General features: G+C 47.3%; 1 protein-coding gene across 3 annotated transcripts in view; it reads left to right on the top strand.

Annotated features, from left to right (window-relative positions):
* The window catches only part of LOC138489360 (zinc finger protein 420-like), a 107,959-nt gene extending 92,689 nt beyond the window's left edge, over window positions 1–15,270 (top strand). Inside the window, exon 3 of one of the 3 annotated variants that reach the window (XR_011274787.1) lies at window positions 13,123–13,216. Coding sequence is in view for 2 of the 3 variants with exons in the window: in XM_069617079.1 (XP_069473180.1) it covers window positions 13,123–14,262 (1,140 nt within the window). In the remaining variant the exon portion in view is untranslated. Of the gene's footprint in view, window positions 1–13,122 lie in introns of all 3 variants that reach the window. The other 2 variants (XM_069617079.1, XM_069617078.1) reach the window with 2 other exon arrangements.
* Window positions 15,271–17,246: the final 1,976 nt, after the last annotated feature.

Here is a 17,246-nt window from a genome sequence, read left to right as displayed (position 1 = left end):
GCCCTCACACTAGCTGTCCCTAATGACTTTACCATCCTCAGAGCGGATAGAACTGAGTCTTGTGGCAGTGGCCTTGCCATCATTGTCAAAACTGATCTTCACCTAAGACTCACTCCATCCCATAAACAAAACTCACGTGAATCCCTTACAGCTAAAATGCCCATCATGAATGACCAAACCCTCACCATCCACCTACTCTATAGACCTCTGGGTCCCCTAGGATCCTTCGAAGAAGACCTCACAACCATCCTTACCGATAAACTAAAAAATACCACCCAAAGTATCCTCTTAGGTGACCTTAACCTGGGGTTCAAAGACTCCAAAGATCAACATGCCACAATCATAGCTGACACTTTGGCTGAACAAGGGTTCAACCAATAAATCACCCTTCCAACACATAATAAAGGTAGGACCCTCGACTGGGTAGCAGACCACAACTGCTCTGTTGCCATCTCAGACATCGCACCTCAAACTTGGTCAGACCATCATCTCATCACCTTCATCATGGAAGCCCATACACCCTCCTCCCACAACAACCCACCAGCCCCCGCCATACCCACAAGAAACATGAAAAATATCACAGCTGAAAAGCTAGTACCACTCATCCTAACCACCCTCAACTCCCTCGCTGATCCCGGTGTCCCTGGTGACCCCTTCACCCTAGTCAACAAAAACAATAAAATAATGACCTCAGCACTTTACACTATTGCACCTCTGAAACGTAGGAAAAGTAAACCTAGAAAACACCTGAACACTTGGTTCTCGCCACACCTCAAATCCCTCCGACTCGAGAAACGCAAGAGTGAACAAATCTGGAAACACTCACCCACAGAGGCCAATAAAACTAACCTCACTAAAATATCTTCCATATACAAGAAATAAATAATACAGGCCAAACAAGACTCATATAACCAAAGAATAGCCCACTCTAACTCCAACATAAAAGAACTATTCTTAAAGAATTGGAATCGCCCATCCCCATTCCATATACCTGTGTCAAAAACAAACCCCAGTGCGCTAGTATTCAAAATGCAATCTCTAACAAAGTGGCCACCCTACAAGATAAGTTTACCAACAAAAAAGAAAACTAGCCCAATATTACCTACACCCTCCATTATTCCCAAGGCCACTCTCAAACCACCTCACCATTTCAGCTTCTTCAAAGTTACCGCACTCGAGGTCGAAAAAGTTATTCTCACCTTGAAACCATCCAACTGCCAGGGAGATCCCTGTCCCTCGCAAATTATAAAAGATGCTGCCAGAGACCTCTCACCCTTTATCACCAAACTCATTAACTCCTCCTTCTCCAAAAGCATCATTCCTAACAACCTCAAAGAGTCCTGGGTTCTCCCATTACTGAAAAAAACAAACCCTAGACCCCTCCATACCCACTAACTACAGACCTATCACCACCGTCCTATTCCTGCTCAAAATGTTAGACAAGGTAGCATACCTTCAAATACAGCAATACCTGGAACAAAACCACCTCCTGCGAGTCCGTGAGTCCGGCTTCAGACCCCAACATGGAACCGAGACAGCCCTGATTGATCTCAAGGCACAAATTGATACCCTCAGAGATAATAGCCAGACAGCCCTACTCCTCCTTTTGGATCTATCAGCCGCATTTGATTTAGTCGATCATACCATTCTCTGCACCCACCTTAACACTGCAGCCCACTTTTCTCAGGAAGCCATAGGCTGGATTCAATCATTCCTCAGCAACAGGACTATGCGCATTTTCTCCACATCTGCAGCAGCCGACCCTATCTCAATCACCTGTGGCGTGCCCCAGGGATCCTGTGTCTCCCCCACTCTTTACAATATTTTCATGAATCCCCTTTTCAATGATCTGGGTATCACCTACACCAACTATGCGGATGATACCCAGATCCTCATACTGCTGACGGGAGATTACGATAAGGATTTGGCCTTGGTGAATAGGGTGTACCTCATCATTCAGGCATGGACTCACATGGCCTATGCCTGAATGATGACAAGACCGAGCTCATCATCCTAGGCACAACCCCCAACATTAATAAATTAGGTCACAACTACTCAAGTTTCAACATCAACGGAAACACTATCAAAGTAGCCAAGGAAGTAAAAACGCTTCCCTGGAAGGCTGGGGAGCCCACATTGGGCGTCTGCATGCCAGAGGCCTGTGGCTGCTGGAGGAGAAGGATCTCCATATCAACATCCTGGAGCTATGGACAGCGTTCTGGGCCCTCAAGTCGTTCCTTCCGTCTCTGATGGCAAGGTGGTGAGGATCTTCACGGACAAGACCACCACAATGTTCTACATCAGGAAGTAGGAGGGCACTCGATACCCAGCGCTCTCCAAATAGGTGCAGGGTTTGTGTTGCTGGGCCATCGGGCAAGAGATGTTCCTCTTCACCAAGTCAAGAACACCATTGCGGCAGGACGAGGTGGACCGCATCTCCAAGTGCGGCAGGCCCCAGATCGATCTGTTTACAACAGTGGCACACTCCAAATGCCAGAAGTTTTACAGCAGATTCCACCAACCAACGAGCATGGGGGACACGTTCTTTCCCATGGGAAGGCCTGTTTCTGTATGCGTTTCCTCTGTTGCCTCTCCTGCTACGAGTCAACAACACACTCAGACAGTGCCAATGCAGGATGATAGTCATCGCCCCAGCGTGGCCGTGGCCGATTTGGTATCTGGACCTTCTCAGTCTGTCAGCATCACCTCCGGTCAAGCTGCCGGTAGTTCGAGATCTTCTAACCAGAGAAGGTTGTGCAATCCTGCATCACGACCCAGGATCGCTGAACCTAAGGGCTTGGCTTCTGCAGCATTAGGGTTTGGTTGATATGAGTTGCATGCGATTGCAGCGAGATCCTCGCCAAGGTGTAGTCGACTTTGAAGTGCTACGTTCACAAGTGGAAGCATTTCGCTATGTGGTGCCGGTCACAGAAGATTGCCTCGGTGAGGGTAACGGCCCTCAAATTCTTCCATACTTGCTCTCCTTGGCCTAAGCTGGCCTGGCACGCTCTTCAATCAAGGTGCATCTGGCGGCTATCTCCCGATACACCAGGTCACCAGGAAGATCTTCCCTGTGGTCTCACCGACTCATCAAGGAGTTCCTCAAAGGACTTTTTTCGATCTTTCCCGTTGGTGAAGGCACCTGCTCCAGCGTGGGTACTCAGCCTAGTTCTGATGAGGCTCATGGGGGCCCCCTTCGAGATGATGCATCAGGCCCCTCTCAAGTTCCTCTTGTGGAAAACAGAGCTCCTTGTTGCCATCACCTCTACCAGGAGGGTGGGTGAGATCCAGGCCCTATCCTGCAAGCAACCATACCTGAATTTCCATGAATTGAGGGTGGTGTTACGGACGCATCCCTCTTTCATGCCGAAGGTTCCATCGGAATTCCACTTCAACAAGCCTTTGGTGTTACCTGTTTTTCCCAAAACCTTCGTCATCGGCTGAAAAGGACTTCCACTCACTGGACATTGCTCGTGCCTGGAAGTTCTATGTGACACTCACGAAGAGTTTTCTGAAGACTTCACACCGGCCGTGAACTTTGGTCCTGTGAACCACGGGAAGGCCTTATTCAAGGCTTCCATTTCAAGGGTGCTCTGTGGCTGCATCATGCATTGTCATCGGTTGGCGGACCAACCGCTGCATGGCCGTCCGAGAGCCCACTCCACCAGAGCGATTGATGCAAGAACGGTGTTCCTGACTGGTGTGCCCCTGCTGGACATCTGCAGGGCTGCTACGTGGAGGGCCGCACACACCTTCACAAGGTTCTACTGCATCGTCCAGGATTCCAGGGAGGAGTCCAGGGCAGCCAAGCAGTGCTACTCAACCTGTTTGCTTGAGGCGAGTTTGTTCCAGAGGTAAGAGTTAATTGCTTCTGTTGGGCCTTGCCACCTCTCGTGGTTATGTAATGTTGTACTGCTATGTATTTGTTATTCATGAGCATGTGAATCCATGCCAGAACCCCATGCTGGAGAAGGAACAAGTAACTTACCTGTAACTATTGTTCTCCAGCATGGGTCTGGCATGGATTCACATGCAAACCCTCCCTCCGACCCCTCTGCGGTACTTCTTGGTCATACCCACCACTTTAAGTGCCTACCAAATCTGAAGATGGCTGCCACAGGAGGGGCTTAGGAAGAGGGCTGTCATTGGATGGGGCAGTATGACCCAGAGGATAGTGATTGGTTTAAAGGAGAAATACAGTTTGAAAGTGTTTTTTCTTTTACCGAGGATTCCCAACCTGCCGAGTAGGAATATTCATGAGCATGTGAATCCATGCCAGACCCAAGCTGGAGAACAATAGTTACAGGTAAGTAACTTGTTCATTCTCACAATTCCCAGCAGGTCTCTCCAGATCTTGGCTTTCTCAGCCATGACTAGCACCATTACCGGTACCGTGTCCGCCCTCGTTCAATGGGGACTTACCGGTCTAGTCCGACCTTTGCGGGACCGGTAAGTCACCATTGAAAATAACATTCCCCATTCCCATTTGAGCCCCTATAGGGCTCAATGTGAATGGGGAGGGTGCTAATAACGGTACCTTAAATTACGGTACCGTTATTAGCTCTGAAGTCCCTTTGCGGGTCCCGTCCTTTACGCCTGCTAAAACCAGGCGTTAAGGAAGGACCCGCAAAGGAACCTAGGAATAGGGCGCAAAGGGATTACCGGCACCGGTGTCATTACCGGTGCCCGGTATCCCTTTGCACCCGGGTCGTATTGACCCCCATTAGGCCTCATTACGAGGCTGGCGTATTACCAACAATAGGCAATTACCGGGTCAATACGGCCTACCAGACATTAGCTTCCTCAGAATTCCCAGCAGGTCTCTACATGACTTTGGCTTCCTCAGAATTCCCAGCAGGTCTCTCCCAGACTTTGGCTTTCTCAGAATTCCCAGCAGGTGTCTACCAGACCATGGCTTTCTCAGAATTCCCAGCAGGTCTCTCCAATACCTTGGCTTTCTCAGAATTCGCAGCAGGTCTCTACCAAACCTTGGCTTTCTCAGAATTCCCAGCAGATCTCTCCAAGACCATGGCTTTCTTAGAATTCACATCCGGTTTCTCCCAGACCTTAGGTTTCTTAAAATTCACAGGAACACCAATGTGTGCTCTCTTCCCGTTCAGGGACTTTGCAGGCAACTGTTTTTGTGTCACCCTCCTGCCACGGGTCTAGATGCTCTGCTTTGTTTCATGGGGGGATACTGGTGTAAAGTCTTAGGCTCTGGCCTTCCAATTTCCCCAGGGGCTTAAGTAGTTTTCTTGAATCACAATGGACAGCCACTCTCCTTAGAGCTTCCAGGTCTGAACAGGTCCCAACCTGGTTTCGCCCATTTTTCTCTGTGTTTGCTCAGCCTTTTTTTCAAGCAGTACTCCTTCCAGTGTTTCTCACTCCAGGAATCTCCCCTTGTGTTAAGAAGCATTAACAGGCACATCTGTTTCCTCTGGGATTCTCTCTGACTCTGCACATTCCCAGCCCATCCTTTTATAGTCTAGTCCTCCATGCCTAAGGCTTTTGCTGATGGGTTACTCCCATCTTTGTTTGAACTCTTTGCTTCCTTAGTTCCTCTCATTATTGTATTATAGTTAAGGCCTGGTATTGAGTGATGACCGATGACCTCTGTTGCTGTCAATGATGACCCATAAGGATTTAAAGGCATCTGCAGTGTTGTGCAGCATTATCTTCATATTACTGGTAGCATGGTAGCTGACTCTGCAGTGTTCCCCTGTCTCTACTAAATTCCAAATATAAGCAGCGACACACAAGGAGCAAAACCTTTCCTTCCCTCTCTTTTCATCAGGTAGGCTCCGAGTATGAGTTTCTGGTATTTAAAAGGAACGTTTTTAAGTTTTGCTTGAAAAGTGTGAAATCTATGGTGCTCTGCAGCTGGAGTGGCAGTGAATTCCAGAGCCTAGGCCCTGCGATAGAAAAGGCCCTGCCACCGATTTGCTATTTTCAATATTTAGGACCGCACAGAAGTGCTGCATCAGTGGATCTAAGGGGGCGGCCCAGAGGATAGCACTGTAACTTTTCCCGAATGACCGGCCAGACAGCCTTTCCCGCTCAGTGCTCGGTGAATCATGCAGGAGGCTTTAAACTTGACTCAGGCTGTAACAGGTAGCCAGTGAAGAGATTGGCGTTCTTTAGAGACGTGCTGGCCAAAAGGAATCTGCTTCATTAATTGAACTGCTGCGTTTTGCAACACTTGAAGGTGTTGAATGAGATATAATGGCTATGGCAGATAAATGGCATTGCAGTAGTCAATGCTCCCATTTAGTTAGGCTGCAACTACCTGGGTATGGAATTTCTGAGGAATAAACGGGAGAACGTTCTTCAGCTGCTTCAGTTTAAGGAAATACTGAGTTTATCTGGGTCTCCATGGTCTGCAAAGTGGGTATTTTGATGCCTAGGTTCCGGACCGCTTTGGCGGGTACTGGCAGAGGTCCAAGTGAAGGTGGCCAGAATTCAGAGGTCCAGCTCATCGTGGACTCCGTCGGGCCAAAGATCAGGACCTCCATCTTCCCACCATTTAACTTAAGCTTCCATCCAGGCCCGAGTAGCATCAAGGCAACTTTTTAGTCTTTCTCCCACATCAGTCTGATCGGGGTCTAAGCTAAACAGAATTTGAGTATCGTCTGCATAGGAAAAAACCCTTAACCCAAATGAGTGTCATTAAGGGCCGGATGTATAGGTTGAACAATAGCAGGGACGAAGTCGAACCCTGATGAACACCACCAGTCACCGTGACCGGGGAGGATCAATAGGGGAGAAGAGAGTCCATTTGAAAACAAGAGGTCAGGAAAGTACAGAACCAGTCCAAGACAGGTCCTGAGAACCCTTCCTCTTTTAGTCTGGATATTAAGATCTCATGAATCAATGGTATCGAAAGCGGCCGACAGGTCTAGTAGAATAAGGCCTGCTGTGCCGCCTTTATCCCTAATCATGGTGAGATCGTCAAGCACTGACACCAAAACGGATTCAGTCCCCATCATTGTACAAAAGCCCATCTGGCAGCAACCCAGGACATTTTGTCCCTCTGACCCTCAACTGTGGGGTGACCACTGCTTCTAGCACCTTCAGGAGAAAAGGCAGCAGCGAGATGGGGCGATACTTTGATAAGACCAAGGCGTCTAGAGATGGCATTTTCAGCAAAGGGATCACTAAAGCTTCTTTTAACTTAACAGGAATTTGACTGAGAGCTAAGGTATTATTCAGGGCTTCGGCTAGAATCATGAAAAAACACTCAGGAGCTTGTTTTAACAGGTACAAGGTAGTATCGAATGGGAGGCTGATTTTGGGCTGGCCTCCATCCTGCTCATCTCGTCCCTGTTGGTGGGTGTAAAACAGTAAAAAGGGTGACAGTCTCCTTTATGGTTGATGGTATAGGACCAGTGATTTTGCAAGATACAGCAGTATTATGTTCAATTATCCCTTTGTCCATAATGTCTTTCCTGATCCCCCTGCTTTTATCAATGAAAAAAACGGAGAGGTTGTCGCAGAGTAACTGCGAGCTGAACGTCCCAGAGTTCGCATTAGGCTTGGTTAAGTTCTCAGCCATTTAAACCAATTTCGCTACTTTCAGAGCCTTATGATAAGCTATGCGTTGCTTCTTAAAATTCTTGCATAGCCTGGCATCGTAATACTTTTCCCATTTGCGTTCTGCTTGGCGGGTCTCCAGACGTAGCAACGTTGGCATCCACCAAGGTGCAGAATGTGAGGGGGGTTTGGACGACAATTGAAGAGAAGCTAGCTCATTTGCCACTAATTCCATGGCGATGGCTAAACTAGATATGGCAGAGGAAACTGGGCCTGGCTCCAGAGGTGATAAAAAGTAGTGGTGTGCAGTTTCCAAAAGCACAAGCCCAGGGTCCACTTTGGCCCAGTTTCATTGTAAGTATAATGTAGTTTCTCTATGATCTGAGGCTTGCATATGTCTCCCTGCAGCATGAATAGTAAAGGGAACCACCCGATGGTCAGACCAGGTTAGAGTGTGGCTAGGAAACACTCACATATATGGGGGGAAGCAAATATATGGTCTAAGGTGTGACCTTTAACATGGGTAGGCTCCGCAACTTGTTGCAGCTGTTTCATAGCATTCAGAAAAGCGTTATTGAGTCAGGCTGAACCAGCCTCACCCCATAAATTAAAACCTCCTAGGATAATTCAATTCTTGTGGTGCCGTGCTAGATCTGATGCTTCATTCCAAACCACTTTAAGGAATCTAGCTAGATTAGATGATGGAGGGTGATACCGCAGCAGACCAGACGCATGAAGCGTTCCTTACTACTCTTACTAATACATGTTCCATATCAGCGTCTAATGAAGTTGGCAGAAGTGAGCATCCATACTTCACATTATAAATCAGGGCCACTCCTCTCCATTGGTGCTTAGAAGCTCGAGCTACCTGAAGCATTACGTAGCCCTGGGGCAAAGTTTGGACAATGTCAGGCCGGATCACTCAGATAGCCATGTCTCGGTTAGTTACGAGCATAAACTCTGGGTGATGATGTTCTGGAAAGGAATACGTTTGTAATCTGTGGCCCACAAGTGATCACGCATTGACCAAACATCCGTAGAGAAGGGGGGGGGGGAGTGGGCAGACTTGAGTAGCGGCTGGACTTGTAGTCCATGCTGTCCAGATGGGATGTGTGTGGTGGAAGGTGCAAGAGCAAGTATCTCTGCACGCAAATACATCTTAACTACAGCGTGCCGTGCACAGAGCACGGACGGGCCGGACCTTGGGCTGCGCGCCCAGTGTGGTCTTTTAAATAGTCATGTCATACTATTGCAGAGACCAATCCCGGAGGAGCCCGGTATTAGAAAGAGGGAAAGCGAGAAGGTACTCGCCCTCTGCAGTGCATGTGTGTGAGAACCCAGAGATGTCTGGGAAATGTAGTCCTGGCACGTGCACCGGTCTCCCACAAATCCAGACAAACTTGAGACCGCTGTAAGTGGAATACAAGGAAATAATGAAATACAAATTTAGAAGACGGAGATTTTTAAATAAATGGTAAGCAAAGAAAAACGTTCTAATAACCAGGGCATCGAGTCAGCCGCCTGGCACAGTAGCGCCTAAAAGGGAAATAAAAGATACAAAGCAGGGCATCGAGTCAGCCGCCTGGCACAGTAGCGCCTAAAAGGAAAATAAAAGATACAAAAAGACAATGATCAGAAGAATGTCAAGCAAAAGAAACAACCCCACACTTGCGAGTGTGTCTCCACGTCTTCCAAATGCTTTAGCCAATAAGGGGCAGGGTCCGACAAATGGTCACTCTTAAAAAAATATTGGCTGGCTATAACTTTACATCTATCCATAGCACAATGTTCTCCTTTGGCCGAATATAGTTTAGTATTTCTCTGAACCCACTGCCCAGTTTGCAGGATGACTAGACTTTGGAGAAGCCGATGAAAGCTACTGGGCCTCATTACGACCCTGGCGGTAAGGGGTTAGCGCCAGCGTTAGCTGCGCCGACCCCTTACCGCCAATTACGAGTTCCCTTTCCGCCATGGCGGTTTTTACACCTGCTTTTAGCGGGTGTAAAAAACCATGGCGGTAAGGGAACTTGGTGTTAATTACGCCACCGTAATTTACGGTGGCGTAATTAACGCCTTCCCCACTCCCATTATGCCCTATGGGGCAAAAATGGGAATGGGGAAGGGTAAATGGGGATTGGGGATTTACCGCCCCGCCAAGGTCGGAATGGGGCGGTAAATCCCCTTACCGCCATGGCGTTAACGTAGTTAGCACCATGGCGGTAAAGTCACGGCCCTGGCGGTAACTTACCGCCAGGGTCGTAATGAGGCCCACTGTGAGGTGATATGCCAGTGGAATATAGCCACATATCTGCTAAGTACATTTACGCTTTAGCAGACTGTGGGCCTCATTACAACCTTGGTGCTAAGTGCACCAACTTTACCACCATGGTGGATGGCGGATTTACCGCCCCATTCCAAGGTGAGTGGGGCGGTAAATCCCCATTTCCCATTTTCCCTTCCCCATTCCCATTTTTGCCCCATATGGCATAATGGGAGTGGAGAAGGCGCTAATTACGCCACCGTAAATTACGGCGACGTAATTAGCACCATGGCAGGTTAGCGCCATGGATTTTAACGCCTGCTAAAAGCAGGCGTTAAAATCAGAATCAGGCGTTAAGGGTTAACAGTGGCGTTAACCCTTAACGCCTGAGTTGTAATGAGGCCCTGTATTACATAATGTGAAACCGTGATATAGTTGGAGGTGTCAGTGGACGTCTGTGTAGTATAAGCGTGTCTCCCTAGTGCCTGTAGGCTTTTGGAGAAACCCGAAAATCGGCTTCTGTTTGCCATTTCACAAAAAGTGACCTTACAGCTGCTGGTTTGTATTTTGGCCTGGGCTCATAAGACATATACATGTATTTATTACATCAAAATCTGTGTTAAGGTTAAGCATGCTCTGAGCTTAAAATCAGCTGTGTTGTGGTCACCTGGACAGATCAAGGGTACCAGCAGAGCAGCACCACGGGAAGATGCTGTAATATTATTCCTTCCAAATACTCCCAACACGCAGGAGCCTGCTCCCTGCTTCCACCCACACTGGTCAGGGGTACCAGCAGAGCAGCACCACAGGAAGATGCTGTAATATTATTCCTTCCAAATACTCCCAACACACAGGAGCCTGTTCCCTGCTTAAACCCACACAGGTCAGGGGTACCAGCAGAGCAGCACCACAGGAAGATGCTGTAATGTTATTCCTTCCAAATACTCCCAACACACAGGAGCCTGCTCCCTGCGTCCACCCACACAGACCAGGGGTACCAGCAGAGCAGCACCACGGGAAGAGGCTGGAATATTATTCCTATCAAATCCAAAGCAAATATTTATGTAAAAATACATCTTTTAGCTTCCATGAGTTACGAGGTACAATCAAGAAACCATTACAAAATGTTATAATTTCTAAGGTTAACATATTTGTGTTCTTGTCTGGAAAAAGAATCCTTCTGGAACGGGAATTCCTATTTACTTCCCAACTTTGCAAAACATGACTAATCTACTCCAACTTCAGAGTCTTTCCTGCGGCCCTGATCATAGCTATTCTCCATGTTTTTGTATGTGCAGCCGTGTTGAATAAATCTCTTTGCCTTGGATTACTAATAAGACCCACCTCACAGGAGTATGTTGTTTGCCCAGGTCAGAGTTCATCTACATTTCTCTGATACAATATGTAAATATGTAGTGATGCGTTACATGCACCTTCTGAGAATTATTTTTGTTTCTTTTCTTAATTTTTTTCTTTTTGTCTCGTCTGTTGCATTTGCTCTTCTTTGGCCTTGGGAATGCATGTTATAAATCAAAGACCACTGTGAGAAACACGTATTGGTCATAGTTGTCTTTCTTTTAGTGTATAGCTTCTGGAACAGTATTTGGAGAACAATACTAATTGTAACATGTTCTAGTTATATATAATGTAATGTATGAGATTATATACGCTAAAATTGAAACATCAGAGCAAGCCTTAGAGTATTAGACTGAAGAGCGATTGTCAAGAATTAAGTATTATTTGACTCATTTTGAGGGAGACAAGGAAATGACCTCTAATTGGCAGCAGCGAGTATGGGAGTATGGGATTACCTCTGAATGATTTTGGTGAGTTGGGAGAAACCCTATTCCCCAAGTGATGGTGACAGAGACTGGGGGGGGGGGGGGGGGCGGTGGGACACGGAAATATACAATACCCCAAATTTTCTTCTGTAATAGATTCACAGCCATCAATGGTCAAATGTGGAGCCAAGAGGAGTATTGTCGGTGGTGTTGGATGAGCTATAGTATGTTACCGCAATTTAGCTTATTATAAAGTAATAAATGCGTCTCCATCGGCTGCTGCCACTCGCATCTTCTATGCACTGCACCCACCTCACCTTATACACATACATTCCCCTGTACCCACCTTCCTACTACTCTGCAGCGCGGATCCATTTATGCACTCTGAGACAACACTTGTGTAATATCTATTTATTGTTTTAAGAAATTGAGCAGGATGTACACAGTTTAACATGAGTGTTAGCAGAGGGGCGTTGTTTATAGAAATGGCAATTTGTACCTTTTCCCAATGCCATATCGTCCCACTGTAACATCACAGCAGAGGATTTTGGACTTCCTTATTCAATAGCTGTGATGTCATGGGCGAGGGTTCAGTGTTTTCTCTGCCTCCCCTGTGTCATATAAGAACTGAGGGAAGCCAGAATAGCCCAGCACCCCGGTGCCCCATGTAACAATAGCTTCCCAGGCCGCACAGGAGCTGTGATTCTGGCTGTTTGTGAAAGCTTTGGCTCTGGTGCTGCCACCGGCCACAAAGTATTTGACCACACAGGAGCCATGGTTCTGTTGGGGAATTCTCATGGCAATGGTCAGGGGGTATTGGTTGGTTGTGCTTGTCTTTCTCCTTCAGAGATGGTTAACTTTATTTTTGCTGTTGTATATATTTCCCTCATGCCTCCCTCCCTGCACTGCTGGTCCCTGGGGACAGCACATGGAGTATGAAGACACAGGGCCAAAGACTTCATAACATTACGATTGGGCAGCCATCAGTCATGGGGTATATTACATCTCCCGGTACCTAATGGCATCATAAACTCGAGCTCTGCTTTCCTTGTCTATCAGCTTCCCCTTACAACCTCTAGATGGAATATAGTCCCATAGTCGATAGCTACTCATTGATAATTCTACTACTTTTCACCAATGAATTTCTTGTTTTAGAAAAAGACTGCACCAAAAAGTCAAAGCGTAATTCATGACTGTCTCATCTGTTCATGTATGAGGGCAAATACGACTAGACTTGTACTCAATATTATACATGTTATTCCATCTAGGATTCTCCCAACAAGTACATTTTTTCCATGTCTCTCTCCTGATTTGTGAAGGCTCATTAGGGTTATGTAGTTATACTTATTAAGGATTCAACTATGTTCAGGCTCCTGCTTTTCACTCATAAAATTGATCTGAGGCAAGACTTAAATGGCTTCTCACAGGGCCCCTCAGTGAGTTTGGGAGCCGGGTATAAAATGAGGATTAACAGCTCTGTGGTACATCTGTTCTTTTATAGGCTGTACAATGACGTAAAATAATAAATGGTCCTTGTGCTTCTTTCAACAGAGAATGAGCTGCCATCAAAGGATCAATGTTGAGAGGAAGTCCTATGAGTGCAAGGAATGTGATATGTGCTTTAAGTACAAATCCAGCCTGAAATGTCATCAGAGATCCCACACAGGGGAAAGACCATTCAAGTGCCCAGAGTGTGCAAAAAGCTTCACTAGGGGCTCATATCTGCACGCGCATCAGAAGATCCATTCTGGGGAGCGACGATACCATTGCTCAGAGTGTGAGAAAACCTTCATTCAGAGTGCACATCTGCTGGCGCATCAAAGGATGCATTCTGGGGAGCGACCATACCAGTGCTCGGAGTGTGAGAAAAGCTTCACTCAGAGCTCACATCTGCAGAGGCATCAGTGGACCCATACTGGGGAGCGACCCTACCAGTGCTCAGAGTGCGTGAGAAGCTTCACTTGTAGTACGGATCTGATCATGCATCAGCGGATCCATACCGGGGATAACCCCTATCGATGCACAGAATGCAAGAAAAGCTTCATTGACCAATCCACTCTGAGGCGCCATCAAAGGATCCATACAGGGCAGAAGCCCTATGGGTGTACAGAATGTGGTAAGCACTTTAATTGTGTATCAAACCTGATGACTCATAAGAGATCCCACACTGGAATTAAACCCTACCAGTGTACCGAGTGTGAGAAGAGCTTCACTTCTAGAGCAAGTCTATCCATGCATCAGAGGATCCATACAGGACGGAAGCCCTATCGATGCACAGAGTGCAACAAAAGCTACAATTACCCCTCAGCCCTATGCAACCATCAAATGACACATACTGGGGAGAGGCCCTATGGGTGCACAGAATGCAAGAAAAACTTCACTTACCAATCAAATCTGATGCGCCATCAAAGGATCCATACAGGGCAGAAGCCCTATAGGTGCACAGAATGTGGTAAGCACTTTACTCGTGCATCAAACCTGGTGACTCATAAGAGATCCCACACTGGATTGAAACCCTACCAGTGTACAGAGTGTGATAAAAGCTTCAATCGTAACTCAAGTCTATTCAAGCATCACAAGATCCATACAGGGGAGAAGCCCTATGAATGCACAGAGTGCAAGAAAAGCTTCAGTGTCTGTTCAAGTCTGAGGCGTCATCTGAGAATCCATACTAGGGATAAGCCCTGCTAATGCACAGAGTGCAAAAAAGAGTTTCCCCTTAGACCTGAGCAGTCATCAAAGGATCCATACTGGTGTCAACCCAAATGAGTGCACAGAATGTGGTAAGTACTTTAATTGCGCATCAAACCTGATAAATCCAGTGTACAGAGGGTGAGAAGATCTTCACTCAGACTTCTCAACTTTATAGCCTTTGAAGGTGGCATGCTAGAGACTGACCATGCAAGTGTACAGAGCGAGAGAATCTTCTTTCATATACCTACAAGCCATGTCTATGTTGGAAAAGGACTTCCATGATATAATAAAATAAAATAATGTTATTTTGCAAAGAGAAACATGTATATTCCTAACAGTTCTACAAGTGGCCCATCTGAAGGATGGAGGTGCTATAAGGGCCAACAAGTGGATTTCCCCTCCAACCACTGTTCCCTTTCCTGATGATAATTTGATCTTTTGGGAATCTTGGAAGTCCTGCATATGTTCACAATCAGCAGCCGTGCTGCACTCTTCTGTGGTCCAAACACCCAGCTCCAGGATACCTTTTGGGTGAATGTTGCATTATGAATGTGTTAAATAGAAATAGCCTGGGGACAAGGGCATGCCAGTTTGCAGCAGTCTGTCACCTCAACAGCATTGCCCGCTTTGTTGTTCACACCCTGCTCCAAAAGACGCAGAGACAGGGGTATGGCCGTCCACCACCTCCGCAGGACCCTGTGCTGCTGCTTTGCTTTTCTGTGTGGCTCTGCCCAACCTGTTCCAAAAGATGCCAGATTGGAAGCCCTCAGCAAAGACCTTGGACTAGTTCCACAATTAAGTTGTGTTGATTTTAGAACACTTTAGTTAGACTGCCCTGTTGGAATTAGGCTTCATGTGTTTGTCACTTCTGTCCTGTGTTTCTTCACATATGGGTATCCTTTATTTGGTTGCCATAATTTGTTTGATACTGTTCTTAAGTATGTGATTGTGTTTTCTATAAAATTATACATATCAAAAACTACTAAATAAATCATTTGACTGAATCAAAATGGTAAAGGTGTACTCAAATATCTGTTTAACCTGAAGAATAAGGTTTGATTTAATATTTCAAAAACAGATCCAGACTAAGAATTTGAATAATTTAGGATTTGTTGTACTGTTAGAAAACCCTTCTGCGTTTTCTTCCAAGGACAAGGGCGATGCAGTCTGCGGCACTCTGCGAAGGGCTGCTAGCCTGTGAGGCTGTATGTATGTCACCTTACTTGGTTTGATACAGGCTCTTTTGACAAGTGATGGTAAAAGTCAATTTATTTGTAAGCTATTTTTCTTGCTGTCTTGACCCAGCTGCAGATTTAGAGTGCAATGAGTCCTGGTCCATCAATCCCAACTGATTTTTAACTTGTTATACATCTGTGAATTTGCAGTACAATTACGTTCTTGTATCTTTCCCATCTCTACTTGAGTGGGAATGGCCGGGGGTGTGCATCTGCTTTTATTTCAGAAATTAATGTTGTTTTGGGGGGAGAAGGGAAGACAGACTAAAGCTCCCCGTGAGGCAGTCAGGAGGGCCCCAGTGACTTTGTTCCATATGTCATGATGCTTCAACATCCTCTTTGAAGTAAAAGTATCAATCAAAGGAAGTGGCCTGCCTGGTTGCACTCTTAACAGAGGTAAATGCGTTAATACATTAGATTGAGGGCATCTTAGACAATATTAAATGTCCTGCTGGAGGACCTGCATCAGACCTCCCTGTTTCAGATAAACAGAAGCAGCGAAGGCGACAACATGCAAGAACTCTGTGTAAAACCACCAAACACACCTGTCCATTGTTTGTTGATGTAGTACACATTGATGGTATGTTTGCCTCTCATTGACAAACATTCGGTCACTGGGTATTAATGACATGCCATTGTCGCATGGGCCGCAGGGCCTCACTTTAACATTCACTTGTCACATGTGTATGTTGGGGGATGGTTAAGACCAGCAAGTGCATGTGAGCAGATGCAGCAGTCATGGATGTAGCTCCGATGAATGCTTTTATTTTGGTTTGCAGGATAAATGTTCCTGATGATATTCAGGCTGATGTCACAACACGGCAGTCCAGGTGCGCGACACACAATTGTGGTAGTGATGATGTGTCACAATGTCAGGGTACGGCCTGCAGGTGCTGTCCCTTGTGGAGGGGGCTGCCTGCAGGGGGTTGTCCCTTGTGGAGGGGGCTGCCTGCAGGGTTTGTCCCTTGTGGAGGGGGCTGCCTGCAGGTGGTTGTCGCAGGTGAGAGGGGCTGGGGGTGCTGTCCCTTGTGGAGGGGGCTGCCTGCAGGGGGTTGCTACAGGTGAGAGGGGCTGGGGGTGGTGTCCCTTGTGGAGGGGGCTGCCTGCAGGGGGGTGTCTCTTGTGGAGGGGGCTGCCTGCAGGGCAGTGTCACAGGTGAGAGGGGTTGGGGGTGGTGTCACTTGTGCAGGGGGCTGCCTGCAGGGGGTGTCCCTTGTGGAGGGGTGTCCCTTGTGGAGGGGGCTGCCTGCAGGGGGTTGCTACAGCTGAGAGGGGCTGGGGGTGGTGTCCCTTGTGGAGGGGGCTGCCTGCAGGGGGTGTCCCTTGTGGAGGGGGCTGCCTGTAGTGGGGTGTCTCAGGTGAGAGGGGCTGGGGATGGTGTCCCTTGTGGAGGGGGCTGCCTGCATGGGGGTGTCCCTTGTGGAGGGTGCTACCTGCAGGGGAGTGTCACAGGTGAGAGGGGCTGGGCGTGGTAAGTTACCGCCTGGGCCGTGACTTTACCACCATGGCGTAAACTACGTTTACGCCATGGTGGTTGGCGGACTTACCGCCCCATTCCGACCTTGGCGGGGCGGTAAGTCCCCAATCCCCATTTACCCTTCCCCATTCCCATTTTTGCCCCATAGGGCATAATGGGAGTGGGGAAGGCGTTAATTACGCCACCGTAAATTACGGTGGCGTAATTAACTCCATGGTCCCTTAGCGCCATGGATTTTAACACCTGCTAAAAGCAGGTGTTAAGTCCGC

The sequence above is a fragment of the Ambystoma mexicanum genome, chromosome 9 (assembly GCF_040938575.1).
Source record: "Ambystoma mexicanum isolate Mex_15411 chromosome 9, UKY_AmexF1_1, whole genome shotgun sequence".
Lineage (NCBI taxonomy): Eukaryota > Metazoa > Chordata > Amphibia > Caudata > Ambystomatidae > Ambystoma > Ambystoma mexicanum.
This window is presented reverse-complemented; position numbering and strand designations above follow the sequence as displayed.